Source organism: Tribolium castaneum, chromosome 1, assembly GCF_031307605.1.
Source record: "Tribolium castaneum strain GA2 chromosome 1, icTriCast1.1, whole genome shotgun sequence".
In the NCBI taxonomy this organism is placed as follows: Eukaryota; Metazoa; Arthropoda; class Insecta; order Coleoptera; family Tenebrionidae; genus Tribolium; species Tribolium castaneum.
In genome coordinates, this window is record NC_087394.1 from 747,988 (window position 1) to 772,454 (window position 24,467).

Sequence of the window (24,467 nt, forward strand, 5' to 3'; positions counted from 1 at the left end):
ATTTTTTAACTGTTATGGCACGTCGTTAAAGTATAATAAAAGTTTATCTTGTTTTGCAAATTCTCGCTTAAAGAAACGAAAAACACATTATTTCTCTGCTTTTTGATAAGATTCTAGCTTAAATCTCATTTTAAATTAAATTAAATTAAATTCACCGACTAATCGCACGGTTGATTGAAATTTTTGTTATAAAATAAAACGAGCCAAAAAAATCTAATTTTAAATTTCCCGCTTTCGCTGTCTCACAGTTGCCGCACAACAACAAACCACTCATCTTGAAACCACCCAATGAAATCGAGTTGGCTTGACATCATTTGTTTCAAAGCGTCTTTTCCTTTAGTTTTTTGTGTTGAAAAAGCAGTGTTTTGTGCGTATTTAGTGCCAAAATGACTAAAATTAACGTTTTGTTCAAAATGTGACATCACAGAAGTCACAGCCAACGCATTTTGGACGCCACTTTTTGGAAGCCACAAAATTGAGGTTAGTAATTTTTCAGTCTCAAAAAACACAAAACGTAACTAAATGCAGTAATACGGAGCTGAAAATTTCATTATTTTTGCTTTTTCGAATGTTTTAGTTACATTTCACAAGTTGGAAGCGCCGGAATAAAATTTACCAAAATTATTTTCGTAATTAAATTTCAGTTTCAAACGAACGAAAAACACATTAACAAGGGCTTTATTTGTGTATTTTCTGTCAAAAAGTCAAAAAGCTATGACAGATAAATCCATAAAATCCGGGTTTTTGTTAAAAAAAAACAGAACATAGTTAGGTATTTTATTTTGGAATACTCTGTATACAGATTAAAATATTTTTAGAACGTGCCTAATAAGTCTTACAATAGTAAACCTAGCGTTTCAAAAAAATTCAACTTGATAGCTTGCATAGAAAAAAAGTTATGGAGCACCTGTATAATCATTATTTAAAATCATTGCTCCGAAAACTTAGACTTGGACGTAATCTAGGAACAAAAACAACCAAACTGTTTTATTAAAAAATTTATTAATACCAGCTATCCATTTAATAATCGAAATTATACTCAAAATATGACGAATCGAAATTATGCACTCTCACATAACCATCTTCACCTCCTGAACTATAACTCTTGCCATCTGGATGAAACGCCACACTATTAATCGGCCCAAAATGCCCTTTAACCCTCCCAAACTCTTCTTCAAACACCATATGGAAAAACCTCGAGTCAAATTTCCCAACCCTTGCCGACGTGGTTGTCACATCCATGGCATCTTGCCCTCCGCCCACAACCACATGCTCAAAAATGGGGCTAATGGCAGCTGAATTAACCGGCCGTTCTGTCTTGTAAGTCTTCAGTAACATCAAATCAGCAGCGTCGAACAGTTTAGCTGTGTGGTCTTTGGACGCTGTCACAAACATTGTCCCGTCTTTATTCCACTGCATATCGTTGATTAAATGTTCGTGTTCACGTGTTGAACTGATCTCTTTGCCTGACTTCAAGTCCCACTTGATCAAATCCCCGTTTTCGTGCCCGGTTATTATAGTTTCGTCCAGGTTATCCCATAGGATTGACGAAACACGGGAACCTTTAATCGGGATGCGTAAAATGGGGTCGGCGTGCGAGATGCTTTCGTCCACGTTACGGACGTCAATAATGAAGATCTCGCAGTTGTGTTTGAGGGCTTTGTCGGTGGTGTACACTGCCATGTTGCCCGAGTAGCTAAACAGACACGTTCGGACTGATGAATTGGTTGAGATGTTCCCGATTTCTTTGCCCGTTTCACAGTCCCATACTTTAAGGGTGTTGTCACCGGCACCTGACAGGAACCTATAAAGTTTAAATAGTTTAAAAAGTAGCAAAATAGGTGATATTTCTGGTCTAAGTAGTATTTGATTAAATCAGTAAAAGCAAATTAATCAAAACTTGTACAGGGTGTCTCACCTAAAACTTTCGAGATTAATATCTGTTTTATTAATTTTAATTTTAAAATTACGATTTTAAGACTTCAGTTTTTGCATTAATTGGATTTTAATCTTTACTTTCCTAAATATCTGCATTTTAATTTTCATAAAAATACGTTGACAAATAACTGAGATATCAGGCTCAAAAGTATTAGGTGAGGCACCCTGTATATTCGCTACTGAGGCAACCTTATCGCGCACCCATTTGCTTTATTGCAGCAATAAATTTATTATTATTATTAACCTAGTGGTGGTCCAGTCGACGTCGATGCACCAGACAGCCCCCTGGTGGCCGTTGAAGGTTCCCAACCTCTCGCCATTAAGGGAGTACCAAACGTTGGGTTTGTTGTCCTTTGAGGAGGAGAAGAGGAGGTCGCCCTCACGGTTGTACTTGATTTGGGTGATGGCACGTTCGTGGCCGTGGAGTAGAAGGGGTTTCTGTGGGGGTTTTGAGGTTAAATTTAAGCGAACAATATGTGGGTGAAATTGTGGGGTAATGTAATGTTTTACGGTTGTGGGGCGTTTTTTTCGATTGATTGTGAGTCGTTACTTACCATTTTGTTAAAAAACTGGGCGTTTTTTTAAGGATTTTAATGATTAAACACGCTTTTTTTGACGGTTGTTTGACAGAAGAGGTGTCAAAATTAACTGTCATGGTGGGTTGTGCAGTGGCGGGGTTAAGTCAGTGCCGGCTCAGGTGAAATAACCGTATTGTCAAAATTAACTGATAAATGGCGTTATTGCCATTTTGGCAATTTTTAGCAGTTGGGAAAAATATGTAATAAAATTAACTGTGATTATTGATTAAAAACTCTTTGGGCCTTTACTGATTTTTTTTTTTAATTATTATCTTTACAAACTTAATCTTTTAAAATAATATTTCATTGTAGCGATTTTGTTTATTTTTGTATGAAATAAAGGGCTTTTGGCAGTAAAAAAATTAAGTAGAGCCATTAATTTAAGACCTTGGGACCTTACAATCTTTTTTTTATCTCAACTTTTTAAACTTTATTTTTTCAACTCCCTTTTCGTGTTTTAATTTTTGTAGGAAGCAAAGCCTGATGATGGGAATTTGATTGTAAAAAAAATTAAGTGTGGATAAATATTCCCTGGGGCCTTACCTATTTTTTTTTCTTTTTTTTTTGGAAAATATTTTAATTTTTCAAACATTATTTTTTAACCCCCTTCCCATTTATTGATTTTGTTCAATTCTGCAAGGAATATATAGCCTAGCCATGAGACTTTCGACTGTAAAAAAATTAATTGATGACAAACATTCTGCTTACTGAATGTTTTTCTTTTGTTTTTTTGCAAATGTTTTACTTTTTAAACTTCATTTTTTTCAACCGGCTTTCCGTACTGCAATTTTGTTTATTATTGCAGGAAATAAAGCTCTTGGATAGTGTTCGACTGTAAAACAATCAAGTGGAGGTAAACACTCTTTAAAACCTAACAGATTTTTTCTTTTTATTTTCAAAATTATTTTGAATTTTAGAACTTAATTTTCGCAACGCTTTTACCGTGTAAATAATAAATATTTTTGCTAGTAATAAAGCGCTCCAGTAGGGCCTTGGCTTGTAAAAAAATGAAGTGGGGACAAATATTCCTTGTAATCTTATTGAATTTTTTTTCTTTTTTTCTTTTTTGAAAACTCCTTGACTTTTCAAACTTTATTTTTTCAATCTCCTACCCGTGTAGCGACTTTGTTAATTTTTGCAAGAACGCGTCCTACTGATTTCAGCAACTGTAAACTAAAGAAACAAAATGGGGATAAACACTTTTTTTCGAAATATGTACAGGGTGTAATAAAAAACAAAGAAACTAAAGATTTAATCCAACTTTAACTTACCTTTATATCAAGTCGCACATTTTAAAAGTTAAAGCCAAAGTTTTTGCTTGCTTAATAAAAAAAACTCCAATTAAAATCTGAACAAGAATTTTATTGTAAAATAACACAATACTCTAAATATTTACATACAATTGCGTCAATTTGTAATGAAAAAAAATCCAACTACTGAATAACATGAAATTTAGTTGCCCTTGAGTAGATTGCCTTTACTTGTTATCAACGAAGGACCCTTGTAATAACGAACCAAAAGACTAGACCCTCTTTTCAATTGATTACGACTCGACAAATCATTCCAACAATCAATCCAAGTGTTGTAGTGCAACATATAAGGGGGCGATCCAGCCAACAAACCCGAATTCGAGACAGCCATGCAATTTGACACCACTTGGAAGGGGTACATTATTGATGAGGACACCATCTGCGAAATGTGATTCTTGAACAACAAATACTATAAATGGTTTAGTTATTTTTTAGTCAAAATATTGGCAACAGTGCGGCCATAATCTCTGTGTTTTGAAAAAGTGCATTGTTGACCTTTGAAATTATTTTCAAGTGTACAGACTTTTTCCAGATATGAGTTACTTTTATAAAAAATACTTTTCAATAATATAGGACTTTTTCAAATCGCTGGGACAATATTTCATTGAATGACAGTCGGGCTCACCAACTGTGTTTTTTTTTAAATTCACTTACACACACAGCGGCTGAAGTATAATTTTGTATTTCCTTCTCTTCTATTAGATACTTATTGACAACATAAGTCAGACTGCTTGCCAACAAAACGGACAAAATATCCCCAATCAGTCTGGGTATGAGTCCGCTGAAAAAACCCAAAATTCCATTCTGTCTGTATATTTCACCAATGGAACCAAACACACCCCTGTAAACCCCCCAAAAATAATAATCTCCCCTAAAATCGAATACAGTAAACTAAACTTACACATATTTGGCTTCTTTTCCAACAAATTGTGCCATAATTCGTATAGTGATGACGTGAAACGGCTGACTGATGATTATGGCTGTTGTATGTGTAATGATATCGCCCTTGAGACACTTCAAAAATTTCTGTTTTCGATTTTCCTCAACATCTGTATCCTCTTCTTCGTCCTGCTGGTTCAAGTCCAAATATTCCATCATTTTTTGTGTAGCGACAAGATTTATCAAACTGCCGCATACTTTGGGGCCCAAGCCGCGATAACAACCCGACAAACCATCGACCGACTTGATGTGTTTGACTGTAATAAGGGGGCTGTTTATTTTCGGTTAAAAATTCGGGGGGTTTACCGTATTGGAAGATGTTTGGCAGTTTGAGGGCTGGTTTACCGAGCAGGGTTTTGGACGAGTGAGGCGGTATGGGTTCGTATCCGATCTGCAATGAGACAATCAGAATTTTCGCTCGATTTTCACCACAATTTCCTAACCTGTATGAGCACTTTGGCGTATTCGAATGGGTGCGATAAGGTGTTGAGGAAAATGCGAAGTCCGTATCCTGACCATTTGTTTTCGTTGTCTTTGACGACTTTCATCGTGGGTTTGTTTTTGGAAATTTTGGGAAATTGGTGAGACTTGGACACGATTTGATTTCTGTCAAAAGTGGGCACAACTGTCAATTGTGCCAACTGGGATCGCTTATCTTTTTGTGCGTGATAAACTGATAAAAAATGAAGAAAAGGCGGGTTTTGGGAGGATTATTTTTGTGTTTTTTTAAATAAATGTAATTGCAAATGTTCACGGTTGAAATAATACCGGCCGGTGTCTTACATAATACGAGGGAAATTTAAAAATTGTATTTTTTGTGCGTGTTAGGCAACCAGTTATACAAGACTGTTAAAAATACAATGTTTGATTGGAATGTAATGATTATTTAATACAACGTCTTACCTTATTTGTTTTTGGCTTTGAATGTTCCCGCTGTTTATTTAACACCCTAAAATTTGTTTAATGTTTTTTTTGTCTTATTTAAATACAAATTCACTTCTTACCTTGTTTGTGTAAGGGATGGTGAAGCTCAATTCTGTATGGTTAAGATGTGATTTTTTTTTTAATTTAATAACTTATTTCAAGACCAAGTTATACAGTACGAGTATATTAAAAAAACACTTATTTTTATTTTTTTATTTTTTTTAATTTAAAGATGAGTACGCCACGCAAAAAAGGCACAAAAACTGTTATCGCCGGTACGCCGTACTTATGTGCAGATTAGTGTGTTGTTAGTTCGGCTTTGATTCGTGTGTTAGTGGATCATTATCATGAAAAATCAAACAAATCCTGAAATGACCGATATGATTCTGTGTTACGGAAGTGCAGATGGACTTTCTGAACATTTTTTATAACTGTAAGTAGAAAGAGTATTTTTTATTTGGAGTTTTTGCTTCACTTCACTTCACTTAAATAATTTTTCCGAGGCCAACTACTTTAAAATATTTTAAATATATTTTTTATCAATATAAAAATATCAAGCTGTATTTATATTGTTTTCAGTTCAAAAAAAAAGCTTTTCGAAAATGTCATAGCCAACTAAGATTCCTATTTAAAAATATACAACTTTACATTATTGAACTTAAACGAACTGTTAAAAAAAATCTCTGATAACATTACTAAATTCTACGTAAAAAAGTGCCTCTATAATGTTTTTGTTTCAAATGTATATCTTTTATAATAAGGATGATATGAATTGTTTAAGATTTCGCTAAAACATCAACTTTTGTTTATAAGTCGAAAACAAAAGATTATTGTGTAAATTAGATGAAATAACTATGACATTTTGCTGTCCCAAAACTTTGTGAAACCAAGTAGAAAACATTTTTAAATGATCGCTTGAGTTACTGTTTTCTTAATAAACAGGGAAAAAGGGGAAGATGAAATAAATGCAATTCAAGAAGAAGTAATTTTAATTTTATTACAAACAAAGAACACAAATAAATAGTCAAGTTTTACGTTATAACCTTTTTTTTCTCGAAGATTCGAAATATTAGAGCTTTATATTAGCATTCAAAGCTTCAGTGAAATGTTTTTGCAATATCAGAGATGGCCGCTTTCGACCCAAAAACAACAGCAAGCAACGCCATACAAACAACGACCAAATGTTTAAACAATTTCCAATAAAACTTCCCAAATCCCTGATCCCAAAACGTAAATATTTCGATAATCACAGGACATACAAGTCCCAAAATCGAGAAACAAAACGCTCCGATTAAACCGACAAACGGTACAATGGCAGGCACTAGAATCGCAATTATGATATTTATCATCACAAGAATAGTTCTTAGGGCGTAATTAGCAAGTGCTGTTTTGGTGGTGAAACGGTGCTTGATTTCGGTCCAGAAAATGTCCAAACACACGTAAAACACTAGACCGTAAGTGAAGAATACTGCAAGGCCGATAAGGAGATTCACAGCTTGGGCAGCACTGAAATAAATTTTTTTTAGCACTTTTTCAAAAAGTATTAACAATTTGTTAAAAAAACTGGTTACATATTTGAAATCTTTTGATAATTTTGTACCAAAAATACTTTTTCTCTTCAGTTTGTTGATTTTTGTGGCCTTCAACATTATAATTCCAGTGGTAGACAGTGCTCAAAAGTCAAAAATTACGGTTGTATCTCAAAGATTAGTTTTTAATAGGTAAATGCCAATTCTTCGAAAATATATCGAAATATTCGATATAAAAACGAAAACCAGAAACGGAAAATAAAAACTGATAACATATTCTAAATCCTTGGAGAATTTTCCTTATTCTGTGTTCAATATGTTGATTTATGTGACCTTGAAAAATTATATTCTAGCACTTAACTAGAGACGAACAAATTTCAGCCAAAATTTAGAAACCAACAAAGATAATTAAAAATCGATTACATATTCGAAATCGTCGATTAATTCTGCATCAGAAAGATAAATAAAAAAATAAATTGTTGATTTGTGGCCTTGAAAATTTATCAAAAAATTGCTAATATGCTCAATAAACGATTAATGATAAACAAAAACCGAATTCGAGTTCGAAACGCTCGACCATTTTTTTCGTTACATATACAGGGTGACTCATAAGTTATACCACCACACCCACTTGACTCACCCTGTATACGATATACTTACTATTCCTCTCGTGGAAGATTCAACGTGATTGAATCAGCCGTAAGATCACCATATTTGAGATACCCTAAGAAACCTAAAATTATATACAGGATGGTCACATAAGTCATCCCTTGATTAAGTACTCCAAAAAGTCCGACGAATTTTTGTGGCGATTTCATGTTGTTTTCAAGTGGCATTACCTAGAATTATTAATAAAAAAGTGCCAAAAATTTCGAAAAATAACTCACAACTCCGATAGCTTCAATTGCAAAAATCACTATACTGATGCAAACAGGCAACGTTGCCAGATTTGTCACTGCCGGTCTGTCAGAAATGGACGGAATGTCATTCAGGAGATAATAACACGTGATCCCTAATCCTATAGCCATACAAAAATTGGCAACCATGGATACTGGTGCCAAATACTTCAAATTTGGCACGTAGGCAATGAGCAAAAAGGGCAAAAACAACATAGCTATAGTGATTCTTTTATCAAAATTCCCTAAATAGTTGAAGGCCACGTAATTGAAATTCTCGGCAACTATAACAGCATAGCAACTTCCTGTGGCGTAATAAGTTACGAAAATCGCCCATAAGACCAATTGTTTGAGCAAGAAGGCGTATTTTTTCGCCCAGGGGGGTCCCCGAAGACAGGATTCTTCGGCAACTTCCGCATAGCTCATCGACGTTTTGCCCGCTTTGCGGTACAAGGCGTGAGCCGAGGTGACTAGAGCATAGGCAGTGTGTGTGCAAATTAGGGATACCAACATGGTGGTGATGACACCAAGCCAGAGGCCGGAAGCTTTGAATGCTGCAGGCATTGAGAGGATGCCGGTGCCGAGGGAGGATTTGAGGAGGTGGGTGAGGGTGGCGCCGCTCCTGAAACACATACAATATTTTTTCTACAATCACAAATTTTCAACAAAGAAATGGTTCGATATTGCAAATTTTGAAAATGTACTTACGAATTAAGTTGGTGGAGATTAGGCACATACAATGTTTTTTCAACGATTCGAAAAAATTTTGAAAAAAAATAAGTTTTTGGTATTTTGAAAATGTAGTTACGAATTAGACTGTTCTAGTTTGAACACATACAACGTTTTTTCTACGATTTGAAGAAATTTTTGAAATTGGTGTCGAAATTACCTTTTTTGGTATAAATAAATATACAGACCGAACCAATGGTCATTTGTTAATATTAATGGTCACTTTTTAAAAAATCTTGGAACAGGACGATTTTATTTTTTAAATGGTACATTTGTAATGTCATGTGTTTTTTGAGTTGTAACGTTCTTTTAAATTTTTTTAAATGCCGACCAACATTTTTGTTTACTGTTTTAAATTCTACACATCTTTATCTTTCTGATAATGAGAACAAAAAAATAAAGAAAAATAATTTAATAAAATAAAAAAAAATCTTTTTGTTCTTGCCTTATTATTAAAAAAAATTGTTTTATATGTTTTTTTTAATAATTTACATGAAAACACTTAATAAGAAATTTAAACACAAAAAATAAACAAAAAAATTCACCGCTTACATAATAAAGCAAAAACATTTTCTTTTTCGATTTTTTTATTGCTTTTTTTTAGCAGAACAGAATTCTCTGTTCTTTTTCTTTAGGTAATAGTTTTTCTATTTTATTTTATTTTAATTTTTTTTATTATTATTTCATTTTTTTTTCTTATTAATAAAAGAACTATACTTACGAGACAGGTTGGTCCAAATGTCGGGCTTTGAACGGGTCAAAATCTTCCTTAACTTGGCCCAGATCTTTCTCATTTTCACTCACTGTCACCTTAACATCAACTTGAGGACTAGGTCTGTAATCATTAACAATTAAACACAATTACTAACGTTCTAAGTGATTATTTTATGGCGGTATTAATCGTGTTTTAATACCTAATGTAGATGAATTTTTGATGTGATTTATAAACACTTCCATAACGTGTTGTTCTTGCAGCAAGCAAGTATTGTTTTAAATTGGCTTCGTAAGAAGAGCCGAAATAATAAATTCTATAACAAGGAGTGTAGTAATACATTTGTTACATACACAGTGGTGTAATTTTTTTTTCTGGAAAATACTTACTGGGTGGGTACTGGATTGATGTAAGTTGGTTGGCTGTGAGGGAGGAAAGTTTCCAACTCGTGTGTGTCATATTGTAGGACTTTGGCCGACTAAAATGCACATTGGGAAGAAAAATTAAATTAAATTTTCGCAAAACTCGAAAAAATACGAATTTTTAATAACCGGGTTGAAGTACAGGGTGTTTCACAGGAGATTTCCAAACTTTTTTTCTTGATTAACTTAAAGTCCACAAACTAAAAATGTTTTTATTATACACAGGGTGCTGTTGTGGTGGTGAACCAAAATTATATTTTTTAAATGGGACACCCTATATATTTTACATAATTACATTCTACACAAAAAATAATTTTTTTTTCGTTTCGGAATTATTCAATTTTTTGTTAAAAAAAGACCAATTTTTGAAAAATCACTGCGAAGTCGAATGAATATTTTCCGATAAATTTGCAACAGAAAAACTCAAAATATCTCAAAAAAAAGTTGAATAACTTATTTTTTTAATGGAACACCACGTATAGCAAATTTGAAATATTTCTTAGTGTTCAAAATTTTTTTCTTTTTTTATTTTATTTTATTAATAATTCTTGATGAGCAAAATTAATATATGCCAAATGTTTTTTCCAATTTTTTGAACTTTTGAGCTTTAATAAATATTAGAATTATTTGTTTATGACCATTTAAAAAATTCCCTTGAGAGTTTTTAAAAAGCGGGCAAAAAATAGATCATAAATGACGCTATTTCGGTTTATTAATTATTTAACAATAGATGTTCGTTAGTGGTCAATGTTATCAGAGTTTAGGAACTTTAACCTTAAAGATTCCTTGCTAAAAGTTGAATAGCATTGATGTGTCATTCCACTTTTCATTGTTTTATGTTAACATTCATTTATCAAAACTAGATTCAAAATCAAATTCCGTATTTACGCTTAAGATTTATGATGCAACAAAGATGATCTTTAGATCAGACTGTTTTTATCAGAAGAGAAAACAAAAATAAATTTAATCAATTTTGAAAACGTCACTTTCAATCGTTTCCTCATTTAAATAAAAATAATTTTCTGCGAAATTGTCGTTATTCTATTTTTACATTTATTGGCAACAATGATTATCATTTTTTGAGAAAATACAAGTTACTAAGGTTATCGTTCCCAGGGGATTTCCTCAAAACCTACTTTCATGAATAATTAAAAAACTCGCACATCTTGTGATTTCAATTAACACAAACAAATGCAATTATTTGTTCTTGTAATTGGAATAAATTAAACTAAGATTGTAAAAAAATACGCATGAAAGGTTAAAATGTTTGTAAACAATATATTAGATAACAGAGTTTAGCAATCTAACAGGCGTCTATTTTTAATTATCATTTGAAAATTACATAATTCTACTGCACTTTGTCACGGAAAGTACTGAATAATTTGACCACAAAAAAATTATTTACTGACCAAATGTTTTCCAATTTAGTTAAAACACGCTTTTTTATTACTGCTACCTGTTTCGCACCAAATTGGCATCTTCAGGACCGTAATTAAGTAATTTGTTTGTTCAAAAACAGCAACTTATATTTTACTACTCTATTTTTTATTAAATAAATAAAAAACATAATTTACGATAATAAAATAGAGAGAAATTAATGCAGGACTTACCATTTTACGGAAAAAGTGTGACTGCTTCTACTCACAACTCTTCTTCATGATCAGCAGAAAAATGAGAGCTTCCCACCAACAAATTCAATATATCTTAGCATTGAAAATTGCTTTATTGGCCTTTAACCCGATGTCTTATCAATATTTTCAATAAATTTTTACGAACTTAATCCAAATAATTCACACTCGCAATAAAAGACAGGTTTTTAAAACTCGTTTACAAATAATTATTGATTGTTTGAGAAATAATACTCTCAAGGTTGTCAATGTCGCGATTTGTAGACTCTCTGTACTTGATTAAACAAGGAATAAAAAAATACTAATTTCATTTAAATGACTTGATAAAATCGTGACGTGTGAAATTATATTTGCTTTTCCTTACACAAACTAATAAAAATTAATTTATTTTTGACTACTTCGGACGCTTTTGACTTCATTTTGGCTGAAAACGCTTTTTTTTGTTTTTTGCCCATTTGATAAAGCTTACATTTCCGAACGTTTAGATACATTTTTTGTTTAATAATGCTCAGTTATTTTGCAAAAAATAATTATTTTAATGAAAAACTGCTTTATTTTTGATTTTTTTGAACAAATCTACCTTTGGGCAAAGTAACTTTTCGCAAATTTTTGTTATAAAAAGTCGAGAAAAATAGTTAGATTTTGTCAAAATAAACACATTTTTAAATAAAAATAATTTGAAAAACCACCTATTTAAGTCGAAAAATTTAAATTATTATTGACTTAGTTTTTGTTTGCAAGAGTTTTGACTTTTTTATGAGCATTTTCCAGGAAAAAAAATGTTTAAAAGTTATGTGGAGAATAAGCTTCTTTGATCGAAATAATTACTTTTTCGAGCGATTAAATTGACATTTTTTACAATTTCTATAGAAAAATCATAAATTTAAAAAAAACAACCGAAGTTTTTGTAGTTTTTGTGCGTTATTATTTTAGTTAAATACTTAAAATCGAAAACGTTGAGATTTCTTTAAAACAAGTCGATCTCATAATCATAATTAGATACAAAGTACCGCTTTTTTCTCAAGATTTTGCTCAGATAAATAGAAAAAATTACATGTTTTTGATCGTTTTTTTAGTAAAATTGCCATTTTATAAGATTTTGTTATTTTCAGTATTAGAATGATATATTTTGGTGTTTTTTATTTTTGTAGTTGATGTACCTGTTGATTTAATAATAAATAAACGGCTGCTTTTGGAATTATTTTTTTGGACGAAAAAACCAAAAAAAGGAAATGAAACAACTTGTTCTTATCGAAATTATATTTATTTTTCTTTAAAAATACACAGTTTTTGTCAAAAATTATAAAACAAACACACAGTTTTATGTACATTTACAACTTTCATCCTGCTAAAAGCTCAACATCCATCAAATACTTGATGTTATTTTCCGATTTCTTGTTCATATCGCGGAACAAAATATACAAATACTATTCCATTGCCTATTTAAACACTTAAAATAATTGCAGATAATGTTGATTGTGCTTAAATAAATAAATACTTTTTACAGTCATTTATTGGTAAATTAATTGTCCCGAATTTCGAAATTACAGTTGGAATGTAAAACACTGAGTAATTTTTTGTGTAAAACCAAGCCAATTTTTTTTGTACAAGTGGACGTAAAAATAATACTTCAACAACAATTTACCAATAGAATTGTCTCGCTCCAATAAATAAATAACCTATCTACGAAACGGTCAAAAAAGTACTAAAAATTTTTGGTCTTGTTCAATTACACGCTAATAAAACAACTTGATTATATCCTGAATGGCCGACTTCGAGCCGAAAATCAGCGCTAAACACCCTGTGAGTACAATAATCACGTTTTTGACGATTTTCCAATTGCCTTTGCCAAAACCTTTGTCCCAAAATGTGAGCACTTCGATGAAAACTGGGCACATTAAGCCCAGAATTGAGAAACAGAAAGCTCCAATTAGAGATACGAATGGTATAATTGTTGGTACAGCAACTGCGATTAAAACGCTCAAAGTTACAAGAACTGTACGGAGGCCGTAATTGGCCAAAGTTTCGCGTTTTACGAATTTGTCTTTCATTTGGGACCAGGCGATGTCGAGACAGACGTAGAATTGGAGGCCGTAGGTGCAGAAGACGGCGATTCCGACGAGGACGTTCACAGCTTGGGCGGCTCTGCAAAAAAATCAAAATTTTTGTAAATTTGGGGAATTTTAGTTGCAGGATTTTTCTTAATGTTGGTACTTCGTTTATTACTAGGCTTTTGAACACATTTTTTTAACAAATGATAATATTTTTTTGGTTCATATTTAATTCTTCTAATTCTGCAAAAAGATTTTTTCAAAATTTCAATTTTGGTTGCAGGATTTTTTTTAATATTGGTATTTCGTTTAATACTAAGCGTCTGAACACATTTGTTTAACAAAAGATAATATTTTTTTGGTTCATATTTAATTCTAATTTTGCAAAAAAATTTTTTTTTAATTTTTGTAAATTTGGGGAATTTTGCTTACAGAATTTTTTTAAATGTTGGTACTTCGTTTAATACTAGGCGTTTGAACACGTTTTTTTTAAAGATATTTTTTTGTTCATATTTAATTATACTAATTCTCCAAAAAAATTTTTTTTTATTTTTGTAAATTTGGGGAATTTTGGTTGCAGGATGTTTTTTTAAATGTTGGTACTTCGTTTTATACCAGGCGTTTGAACACGTTTTTTTAACAAAAGGTAATATTTTTTTGATTCATATTGAATTCATTTAATATTCCAAAAAAAAAAATTTTTTATTTTTGTAAATTTGGTTAATTTTGGTTTCAGGATTTTTTTAATGTTGGTACTTCGTTTAATACAAGGCGTTTGAACACGTTTTTTTAACAAAAGATAATACTTTTGTGGTTCGTTTTTAATTCTTCTAATTCTGAAAAAATTTTTTGTAAATTTTGGGAATTTCACTTGCAGGATTTTTATTTAATGTTGGTACTTCGTTTGATACTGGGCGATTGAAAACGAAAAAAATAAAAATTTGCTTTTATTTTTGTCATTTCTTCGAAGGTTCTAGGTCTTTTTTATGAAAAAAATGTCGAAAAAAAATATTTATTTGTGTGCTTGACCTATATTTATTTAATTATCGTTCGATAGGGTCAAAAAATCACAAAGTATTGCTCGAACAAGTCGCCAAAAAATATTTTATTCTATAAAAAAGGAAGGCCATGCATTCAGCTAGCTAGATTTCTATAGTCCAAGTAACTTTTAAATTCAGTTGGTAACAATGAAAAAAAAAGAAAAAAAAAACGTTAAATACTTACATTGCCTCTCTTGGTAGATTATAAGTGATGGAATCCTTGGTCTCTTCCCCATACTTCAAATACCCAAAAAATCCCAAAATGATGTAAACCAGCGTCACAAAACTCATCCCTTGGTTCAAAACGCCACAAATCCCAACAAAACTCCTCGGTGTACTCATATTATTCTCCAATGGCATAACAACACCAATAGCCTCAATAGCAAAAATCACAACACTTATACAAACCGGCAACGTGGTTATATCGACCACAGCCGGCCGTTCAGTGAACGAGGGAATCCCCTGAACAAGATAATAAAACGTAATGCCCAATCCCACAGCCATACAACCATTGGCAACCATGGAAACCGGCGCCAAGTATTTCAAATTCGGCACAAAAGCCAACAAAATCAGGGGTACCAACAGCAAGGCAATAGCCGCCCTAATATTCACTGAATTCTCCCCCCAGTAGTGTTCCGTAACGTAGAGAAAATTCTTCGCAATGATCACAGTGTAGCAACTACAGGTGGCAAAATAAGTCGCGAAAATTCCCCATAACACAGTCAGGCGTGCCACCCATGCAAATTTCCTCGCCCACTTTGGGCCTCTAAGACATGCTTGTTCCGCAACTTCGGCAAAACTCATCGCCGGTTTACCGGTTTTTTTGTACAACTCGTGTGCCGAAGCCACGAGGATGTAAGCACAGTGTGTGCAAATTATGGACACTACTATTGTGGCAAAAATCCCTAGAACAAGTCCCGAGGCTTTGAAAGCTGCCGGCATTGATAAAATTCCTGTGCCTAGTGAAGCTTTAAGGAGATGGGTCAAAGTATCACAGTTTCTGAAAGTAAAGTTTAGAGCGCGACGACTCGGAGGGCGTTAAACTTACGAAACTGGGTGATCCAGCACCCGGGTTTTGAACGGGTCAAAGTCGGCATTTGCGGCTTCTAAATCGTTGTCTTTTGTTACTTTGTACCTGGAAATTGTACGTAAGCGATTTTGTTGGCAGTTTTTTTCCACTTACGTTGTCACATTTCCGTTGATTGACGATTCGTCTTTTGGGAGAAATGTTTCCATTTCGGTTGTGGTGCCATTTGGAATTTTGTCCGCCTAAAACAGTTGATTGATTTTCATTATTTAAGGCGTAGTAAATATAGAAAAAAAATTGACTATTCAATGCTAATTTGTTTGGTTTTTGCTATTTTTAAAGTTAAATAGTGCTAAAATTATGCGCCCCTTTGTTAGTTCACTATTGTTTTGCACAAGAGTGAGTTCAAGGCTGTTTTATACCTCAAAGAACCAACTTACTGATAGAAATAATTACAGTAATAATGAAAAAATTATTTCGATAAAAGTAAAAGCAAAAGTAAACGACGAAAAAACAAAAAAATTGTGGAAAAATGGTTTTAGTTTAAGTACAGAGTGATTCAAACAACTTCAACCTAAATAAAAATTTTTGTCACATTTGATTTAATTATACAAAAATATTTTCCAAACATTCCAAAGATCAAAGTGTGCTAAACTAAACTATACACAGGTGAGTACCATATTGTATTTTTGTAACATCTTTTATTTTTGTATAATTCGTATATTTTTTGCTGTAAATTATTATTTTAACAACAAATAAAATCTTAATTTTCGTTTTTGATTTGTTTTTGAAATTTCGAAAATTTTGGCATGTACAGAGTGGCCCAAATAACTCCGCTGTAATTTTGAATATAATAATTAAAGAGTTTTAAAGATCGATGATTTCTTATGACATGCCAAAAAAATCTTTCCCTTTCATTACCAATTTATCCGAATAATTATGTCAGATAAAATAGTATAACATAATGACATAATCGTTTAAAGTTAGTTAGCATAGAAAACCCATCAGATTCACTCTGTATATCCGAATATCGTGTTGTTAATTTACTATTTCTCGACATTTGTAAACAATTTAGTGATAAAAATTATCACAAAACCACAAATAATATAGATAATCAGACGAACATATTTTTGTGGCGCAAAACTTCAAACATATTTTTCTTTGTTAACTAATTCAACTAAAAAGCCATGAGAAAAAATAATTGTTAAGCATACAGCAACAGCGTCGTAATGAGTGTCTAATCTGTTTATGTATTCAAAGATTACTAACAAGAAATCCGAAACCAGATGAAGCAAAACATTCCGCACAGTCAATAAAACACACGTAATACGTTTGCAAATAATAAATTTATATTTCGTTTCATTTTTTTCAAATCTATTGTGTTATTCACCTCGGGTTTAAAAACCCGGATTTGTGTAACAAAGAACTCACCATTTTGTGAAGTGCTGCTGTGTTTGAACTAATTAGACTCGATTACCTGCAACAAAAGTGCAAATTTATTAATGAATAATGTCGAAATTGTTAATTAAACGAGGGATTTTTTGAACTGGATAAGTAACTTTGACACAGTTGGGGCAAATTGGGTCATTTGGACTAAAATTATAACTGCCAACTCACTGAAGAATTTCAATTGGTATCTCTCAGAGATAACCAAATAAATATTTGTTCACACAAACTGATAATTCGGGACAGTGGTCCGTTGAAAATTCTACCTGAGTTTTGGACGAGAGAATAAAACAGGAATTTGGCACAAACCTGAATAAAAATACGTTTTTTTGCCAAGCTGATCATCGTAATTGTGGAGAGGAAATAGTGAAAAGTAATAATTTCCGCATGAGTTTGCAAAATTCTTTAAAACCAGTTTTTAAACTACTTTTTTCACGGTTAGGGTCAAGCTCTTGGTTACCGTTCATTATCGTATTGTTTGACCAATTTCAGTAAATTGAGTAATTTCATGCACTTTCATTGACCTTGTGTTTTAATTTGCTTTTTCCTGCCTGGAATAATTCAAATTATGACATTATTGGCTTGGAAAAAATATTGGTAGGTGGAGTTGAAATAATGGGAATTTTTGATCGATCTGAAATGTCAAATCAAACCACAATCATTTGATACTTCCTACCTTTCTAAATTTAAAGTGTGTGGAAATTGATATTGCAAAAGATAAGATTTTTCGGTTATCACAAACAATTTATTATTACGTAAACCGTTACAGTTAAAAAAAAAATAAGCGAGTAATGTAATATGGGTAAAAATGAGGACACAATCATTTATTTGATCGATTGTAACAAGATTTTATCGGAAAAAGGTGGGCAAGGCTTGGACTTTTAGCCTCGAAACAATAAAAAAAATGTATAATACGACGTAACAATGGTTTTATGTTCGAAACATAACAGTAAAATACCACTTAACACTTTTCACATGTCAAGCGGAAAATGGGATATTATAACACAAAAGTTTTTGTGTCTTAAAACTATCAAATAACTCATTAAAAAATTCTTAAGATGTACAGAGTGAATTAGAAAAAATCAACCAAATTGTGTATTTATTTCGACAATATTTTGCAAATTTTCAAAAAGGAAACACTAATTAAAAAATATTTAAGTTAGTTTTGAAATTAGTTACGTACACATGAATCACCCTATATACCCACATATACACTCAGCACTTTGCTCTTTTTATTTCTTTCTGATTTTTTTTAATCCATTTTCAAAATTATTCTATGAAAAAAAAAATTTTGAAATTTTTTCCTTATTCTACTTGAGTGGAATTTCAATCCAAAATTATCTGTTGAAGTCCAAAATTACGACTTTCGAAGTAAAAACTTATTTTTGTAAAATTTCGCCAAAAATAATCTGAATTTTTTTGATCAGTTTAAAGTCGAATTATAATTAAAAATTTTGTAAATAAGTCGAAAAATAACATTTTCGAGCCAAAAATTCACTTATTTTCCAAAATTTCGTCGAAAAAATGGCCAAATTTCATAGAAATTAACATCCTTTTGAATTCATTTTCCTATTCTAATATTCGTTTCCTGGGCAGATTGCTAATAAAAAATTATAGAAACAAGTCGAAAATTACGTTTTATAAAAATTAAGGACCTTTTCGTCTGTATTCGGTTATTTAATTATTTTCCTGGATGGAATTCTAAATTATTTACGAAAAAAACTTTCTTATTTTTCAAAATTTCATCAAAAATTGTCAAATTTCATAGAAGTTAATGTGATTGAACTCATTTCTTAAGTGAATATCCAATCCAAAAATATCTGACGAAGTCGAAAATGACGTCTTTCGAAGTAAAAACTCACTTATTTTGCAAAATTTCTCAAAAAATGGTCAGATTTCATAAAATATTTTTCAATTCTTTTGAATTCTATCTAATTCAAAATAAGTCGAAAATTATTTTCGAACAGAAAAACTCAATTATTTTGCAAAATTGTGTCCAAAAAATGGCCAAATTTCATAGAAATTAAAATCCTTTTGATTATATAAATAAGTCAAAAATTATGTTTTCACTTATTTTGCAAAATTTCTTTAAAAAAATGGTCAAATTTAATATAAATTAACGCTCTTTTGTTCTGTTTTGAGTTATTTAATTCAATTCCTTAGTACTATTCTAATACAAAATTACCTAAATAAGTCAAAAACTAGGTCAAAATCTACGTTTTCGGTCTAATAATTCACATTTTTTGCATAGCTTTTTAAATTTCATAGAAATTTATGTGTTTAGAATAATTTATTAAGTTGCCTTCTGAGAAAAACTAAAACAATCACTGATTTAATTATATATTCGCATTCATGCAGCACTCGTTCCGCTCGTGTTATAAACACTTTGCCATTTTTTATTTTTTTTTACATTTTCTTTAAATAAAAGTGCGCAATTTGTGCTCTAGATCTGCTTTATTTCACGTTTCTCACACATCCGGTGTTAACTTTACCCATAAAATTACACCATCGCATAAACAGATAATCTTTTCATGGTCTCGCCGGACCGGTCAAGGCCTCACTTGATCAATAAGCACCTTCAAACAATAATTGTACTGTTCTTGCAATTGCAATTTTGCGCAAACTATAATAACACAATTAATCGTTTTAACAACATCATCCGGGTATTTTGTTACACAAACTTGTAGCGATTCACGAAACCTTTGAAATAACGCACTAAATTGAATTATTTCGGTGTTGGAGCCAATTTTCAAGCACGTGGATACACAATTATTTTAATTCGAACATTTAACTGTTAATTTCTTGTCGGATATGAATAATTTATTTGAGTGACATTCCGAACGCAATGACCTTTAATTTTTTGTGATTAGATTCAAGTAATTTAATTGAAATGCTAGACGATCTGTCTAGTCTCGCCCAAATTTTACCAAGCGTGCGACTAGAATAGGAACAAATTTTCGGCTATTTTTAACCGAAAGGGAAAAAATATTTTTGCAACAAACTACTTGGATCTTCGCCAGGCTTTTTACGCATTTTTGTGTTTGTTGGCGTAATACCATCGAAATATTGAATTTGTAAAGTGCATGCTAGTAATGCACTAATAAGATAAAAATCAATTTGGAAAGCAGATTTTACGAAAATTAAACCTGTAACGAGTCGCTGAAAAAATGCATTTCCTTTTTAGTTTACCTGTCTTAATTAATGATTATTGCGAATTCTTCGAATTTCAAAAATAGCATTGCATGTGTTGTAAATAATAATTAGTTTTTAATGGAAAACAGTTTCATTATTCTCTATTGAGAGTTCATGATAAAAGAGACAAGAAAAAATTGATTATTTTTAATGTGTTATTATTAAGTTTATTAGACGTTTTTATAATTATTACTAATTGCCTTCCAATTATAAAAAAAGTGTGTAAATGCTCCAGTAATAATTGGATGAAAAAACTTTTTCCCAACCTTGACGAGTGGCTTATGTGTGAAATGTATAGGTAACTATGGTAACATAAGTTAGAAAATTAGCAGTTGTCATGGTAACAACATTAAACCCAGTGGCGTGTAATGATTTTCTGATAAAATATTTCACCACTCATTTATTTTGTAAATAAGAAAATCTTAGAGAAAAAGGGAAAAAAATTGCAACTACTATTTGTAGTGAGGGAAGTAGCAATTAAATATGTACATAAATTTACGAAATAAAACTACCAAGTACCAAGAATAGTTAAATATACGTAGTACCTTCACATTAATATTAATCCATTTTTTATTATTTTGTTTTTTGGTTAAAATAAACATTTATCTGCAAATCACCCTTGACAAGCTATTAAATCTAACAAATAAATGCACAAATATTTACTTTTGCACCGGATTACTTGTAATAGTGACAGTAAACACGTTTTGAAATCATTTTCACACCTTGAAATACCGAGTGATGAAAAATAATGGTTTCAGTTTTTAAAAAAGTAATAAATTTTAAAGTTTTAATCACTGCCAACTTAAACAGCCATTTTTTATCACCCCGTATTTAAATACAACCAGAAAATTGAACTATTTGGCTAATTTTAAATTCCAAAAATACTTTTTTTGTGAAATAATTCGTTTCTTGAGAGGAATACAAAATTATTTAAATAAGTCAAAAATTATGTTTTCGAACTAAAGATTTGCAAAATTAACGTCCTTGTGATTTCTTTTAAGTTATATAATTTGTTTCCTAAGCAGAATTCTAATAAAAAATTGTCGAAAATTTTGTTATGTGAACTAAAAAACCAAAAATTTTTCAAAGTACTTAAGTACTTAAAGTACTCACTTATTTTGCAAAATTTTGCCCAAAAAGTGAAAAATTTTTATAGAAAGTTATGACTTTTTTGTTTTTTTTGCGTATTCTTACATTAGTTTCCAAGGCAGAATACTAATAAAAATTATGAAAAGAAGTCGAAAATTACATTTAGTGAACTAAAAATATTTCTTCAAAAAGATGGTCAAATTTTATAGAAATTAAGGTCCTTTGGGGATGAAATTTTAAATTATCCACGAAAAAAACTTTCTTATTTCAAATTTCATAGAAGTTAGTGTGATTGAACGTATTTCTTGAATGGAAGTCCTATCCAAAAATAACGAAAATTACGCCTGTCTAAGTAAAAACTTACTTATTTTGCAAAATTTGGTCAAAAATAGTCAGATTTCATAGAAATTAACATACTTTTGAACAGTTTAGAGTTATTTCATCCGTTTTCTGAGTGGAATTTTAATTCAAAATTATATAAATAAGTCGAAAATTACGTTTAGAAATCAATGTGATTGAACTCATTTTTTGAGTGAAAATCCAATTTAAAAATATCTGACGAAGTCGAAAATTGCGTCTTTCGAAGTAAAAAGTCACTTATTTTAAAAAATTTCGCCAAAAATGTTCTGATTTCATATAAAGTAACATATTTTTGATAAGTTTAGAGTTATTTATTCGTTTTCTGAGTCGAATTCAAATTCAAAATCATATAAATAAGTCGAAAATTACATTTTCGAGCCAAAAATTCACATTTTTTCCAATTTTTTTTTAAGATGGTCTAATTTTATAAAAATTAAGGTCCTTTTGATCTGTATCAGTTATTTAATTGTTTTTTTTTGGGTGAAAATCTAAATTATCTACGAAAAAAACTCTCTTATTTTTCAAAATTTCGTCAAAAATGGTCAAATTTCAAACAAATTAATGTGATTGAACCAATTTCTTGAGTGGAAATCCAAATCAAAAATATCTGATGAAGTCGAAAATTACGTCTTTCGAAGAACTAGCTTATTTCGCAAAATTTTTTGAAAAAAAAAATGGTCAAGTTCTGAGTTATTTAATTCGTATCCTGAGTACTATTTTCATACAAAATTATCTAAATAAGACAAAAACGAGGTCAAAAACTACGTTTTCAGGCTAATAATTCACATTTTTTGCATAGTTTCCCAAATTTCATAGAAATTTATGTGTTTATTATAATTTATTAACTTTTTTCCTGAAGAAAATTTAAAAAATCACTTATTATTCGAATTCTTTTTCTAAAGCAGCGTAACTACAGTCAGTATTTTTGACCTTTTTTGAATAAAACTCACTTGAGGCGCAAAAAAAATTCTATTAAAAAAAGCTTTGGGACAAAATCTTTATTTTCCAATTAATTAAAAAAAATAATCACTAGTCTCCCTCCTCTGCTCCACTGTTCCTAAATTTGTCTGTGATAAACAAATTTCGTCTAGTCACTAGAAGAAATACCACAACTAAATTATTCAAAGTTTTAGAGAATCGTGACTAGTCATTTTTATGGTCCATAAAATCGTTTCGAACAATATAATTTAATTTACAAAATTGTGATGACATCAGAAGGAAATTGCACTATTCGTATAAATCGCGAAATTAATATTTCAACTGTTATCATTTAACCTCGAAAATAGTAACCAACAATAGTGAATTATTAAAATACTCGTATCCACTACAACGTATCGTAAAATATTGCATCATCGCCGGTCATTCATTCACAATTAATTTTCCCGCCAGTGAAATCGATAAAAATAAGCGATTTTTTAAACCCACACACGTGAACATTTTCGCATGAATACAAAGTAGGTGCAGAAAATTCAAATTATGTTACGTATGACGCAAATAAATTTCGTCAAGTGTTAGAATGTGAAAAATAAAATACGTGGCTAAATATCGATCGGAAGTGTGTGGGAAATAATCAATTTCTGTGCCACTTTTCCGGCGAAAAAACCGGAAATAACCGCCAAATGAGGGTCAGGGTTTGGGGTCCGAAATAAACCAAATTAAAAATAATTTCAGTCGCCACAGGAGTCACTTGTGACTAATTTTGGCTCGGATAACGTGCACACCACGTGCGATTATTAAGCTCAAGCTTTTATTTCACATAATCTTCCGGCTGATGTAACACCGGAGCCGATTTCGGCGACCACGTGGCCGAATTCTCCGGGTGAAAATTGGGTTTTTCCGGTTGGCTGAGGGTGGGTTTTGCGGAAAATGGCTGCTTACCATCGATTTAAGTGAAAAATGCACCACTCTTTGCACGTGTTTGTGGCGATCGAGCACTGAATGCAACTTGCTGAAGCGTCGAACTTTACTGGAAGGGGGAATACCATGTTGTACGTTATATTACGCGCGGATGGTCGTGCGCATGCGTTTTGGCCCATTTTAATGGGTTGTGGGTTTTGGACTTGGATGGGTCCGGGAAGGTGATGCAATATGGGTTAGTGTGAAAAAAGCACGAAATTTTGGTAAAAATTGCATTGTTTTGTAGTTTTACAAGAGCCTAACCATCACTGTTTTTATCACTATTGTTTAAGAAACAATAAAATTAGTTATTCGAAAAAGTGAAACTATTTTTATCCTTACCAATGCAAAATGATCCGGGGAATCGACTGGCATCGAGAAAATTGCTAAATTCCCAATAGTTTTTTAGTTATGAATTTTTGAGCATATGATCTAATTTTTGCTTTTATTTGCATTTTCTCAAAAACTAGAAGTCGGACAACAATAATCTTTTTTGCAAATGATAGATCATTAAAAGAGCTTTCCAAAGATAGTTTAAGCAAAAAAATTCAAAATTTTAAATCTCGTGAAAAGTTGGTATAATACAGAAAATGAGCCGCTGAATTGGAACAAACCGCATTGCTCTACGACTTTTAGTTTTTGAGTTATGAATTTTTTTGTTGAAAAATTATTAGGCAAAAAAATTAAAAAAAAATTAATTCTTGTGAAAAATTGATATAATATGTAAAATGAGTCGTAGAATTCAATGGAACAAACCGCAT

At 31.3% G+C, this 24,467-nt stretch overlaps 4 protein-coding genes across 9 annotated transcripts; all 4 read right to left on the reverse strand.

Annotated features, from left to right (window-relative positions):
• Nucleotides 1-983: 983 nt before the first annotated feature.
• eIF3i (eukaryotic translation initiation factor 3 subunit i) lies at nucleotides 984-2,620 on the reverse strand. Its single transcript, XM_962322.4, has 3 exons — nucleotides 2,493-2,620; nucleotides 2,183-2,376; nucleotides 984-1,804 (listed from the first exon to the last, which is right to left on the reverse strand). Exons 1-3 carry the CDS (start codon nucleotides 2,493-2,495, stop codon nucleotides 1,021-1,023), a joined length of 981 nt encoding a protein of 326 aa, XP_967415.1. The 5' UTR covers nucleotides 2,496-2,620; the 3' UTR covers nucleotides 984-1,020.
• A 1,237-nt stretch (nucleotides 2,621-3,857) lies between these two features.
• On the reverse strand, nucleotides 3,858-5,534 carry LOC655849 (mitochondrial carrier homolog 2). Of its 3 annotated transcripts, none has more exons than XM_064356021.1 (5): nucleotides 5,209-5,534; nucleotides 5,072-5,156; nucleotides 4,728-5,022; nucleotides 4,481-4,667; nucleotides 3,858-4,235 (listed from the first exon to the last, which is right to left on the reverse strand). In XM_064356021.1, the coding sequence occupies exons 1-5, from the start codon at nucleotides 5,311-5,313 to the stop codon at nucleotides 3,969-3,971; spliced, it is 939 nt and encodes a 312-aa protein (XP_064212091.1). In that variant the 5' UTR covers nucleotides 5,314-5,534; the 3' UTR covers nucleotides 3,858-3,968. The 3 variants fall into 3 exon arrangements, with proteins under 3 accessions (XP_064212091.1, XP_064212092.1, XP_967504.2); XM_064356022.1 differs by having other exon boundaries at nucleotides 3,858-4,220; nucleotides 5,209-5,533; XM_962411.5 differs by having other exon boundaries at nucleotides 3,858-4,205; nucleotides 5,209-5,525.
• Nucleotides 5,535-6,660: 1,126 nt separating this feature from the next.
• Nucleotides 6,661-11,808, reverse strand: LOC655932 (proton-coupled amino acid transporter-like protein pathetic). 2 transcript variants are annotated; one of them, XM_008202195.3, is made up of 7 exons: nucleotides 11,588-11,808; nucleotides 9,945-10,033; nucleotides 9,758-9,871; nucleotides 9,565-9,678; nucleotides 8,106-8,736; nucleotides 7,879-8,057; nucleotides 6,661-7,195 (listed from the first exon to the last, which is right to left on the reverse strand). In XM_008202195.3, exons 1-7 carry the CDS (start codon nucleotides 11,588-11,590, stop codon nucleotides 6,787-6,789), a joined length of 1,539 nt encoding a protein of 512 aa, XP_008200417.1. In that variant the 5' UTR covers nucleotides 11,591-11,808; the 3' UTR covers nucleotides 6,661-6,786. The 2 variants fall into 2 exon arrangements, with proteins under 2 accessions (XP_008200417.1, XP_967581.2); XM_962488.5 differs by lacking the exon at nucleotides 9,758-9,871 and having other exon boundaries at nucleotides 11,588-11,798.
• Nucleotides 11,809-12,847: 1,039 nt separating this feature from the next.
• On the reverse strand, nucleotides 12,848-23,818 carry LOC656009 (proton-coupled amino acid transporter-like protein pathetic). Of its 3 annotated transcripts, none has more exons than XM_008202201.3 (6): nucleotides 23,689-23,818; nucleotides 17,155-17,200; nucleotides 15,880-15,965; nucleotides 15,745-15,831; nucleotides 14,881-15,696; nucleotides 12,848-13,750 (listed from the first exon to the last, which is right to left on the reverse strand). In XM_008202201.3, exons 2-6 carry the CDS (start codon nucleotides 17,155-17,157, stop codon nucleotides 13,342-13,344), a joined length of 1,401 nt encoding a protein of 466 aa, XP_008200423.1. In that variant the 5' UTR covers nucleotides 17,158-17,200; nucleotides 23,689-23,818; the 3' UTR covers nucleotides 12,848-13,341. The 3 variants fall into 3 exon arrangements, with proteins under 3 accessions (XP_008200423.1, XP_064212508.1, XP_967658.2); XM_064356438.1 differs by lacking the exon at nucleotides 23,689-23,818 and adding an exon at nucleotides 17,341-17,361; XM_962565.4 differs by lacking the exon at nucleotides 17,155-17,200 and having other exon boundaries at nucleotides 23,689-23,801.
• Nucleotides 23,819-24,467: the final 649 nt, after the last annotated feature.

Bases quoted from the DNA above. Each gene is read 5' to 3' on its own strand.
- LOC656009 (XM_008202201.3), bottom strand. The intron at 15,697-15,744 runs GTAAGTTTAACG...CTTTACTTTCAG, and splicing joins GTGCTGGATCACCCAGTTTC to AAACTGTGATACTTTGACCC. The intron at 13,751-14,880 runs GTAAGTATTTAA...ATTTTTTTGCAG, and splicing joins AATCTACCAAGAGAGGCAAT to AGCCGCCCAAGCTGTGAACG.
- eIF3i (XM_962322.4), bottom strand. The intron at 1,805-2,182 runs GTTAATAATAAT...TAAACTTTATAG, and splicing joins GTCGACTGGACCACCACTAG to GTTCCTGTCAGGTGCCGGTG.
- LOC655932 (XM_008202195.3), bottom strand. The intron at 9,679-9,757 runs GTATTAAAACAC...TAATGATTACAG, and splicing joins CAAAAATTCATCTACATTAG to ACCTAGTCCTCAAGTTGATG. The intron at 8,737-9,564 runs GTAAGTATAGTT...TATGTGTTTCAG, and splicing joins CATTTGGACCAACCTGTCTC to GAGCGGCGCCACCCTCACCC.
- LOC655849 (XM_064356021.1), bottom strand. From the start codon at position 5,313: ATGAAAGTCGTCAAAGACAACGAAAACAAATGGTCAGGATACGGACTT. The intron at 5,157-5,208 runs GTTAGGAAATTG...GTCTCATTGCAG, and splicing joins ACGCCAAAGTGCTCATACAG to ATCGGATACGAACCCATACC. The intron at 5,023-5,071 runs GTAAACCCCCCG...CCCTTATTACAG, and splicing joins GCCAAACATCTTCCAATACG to TCAAACACATCAAGTCGGTC.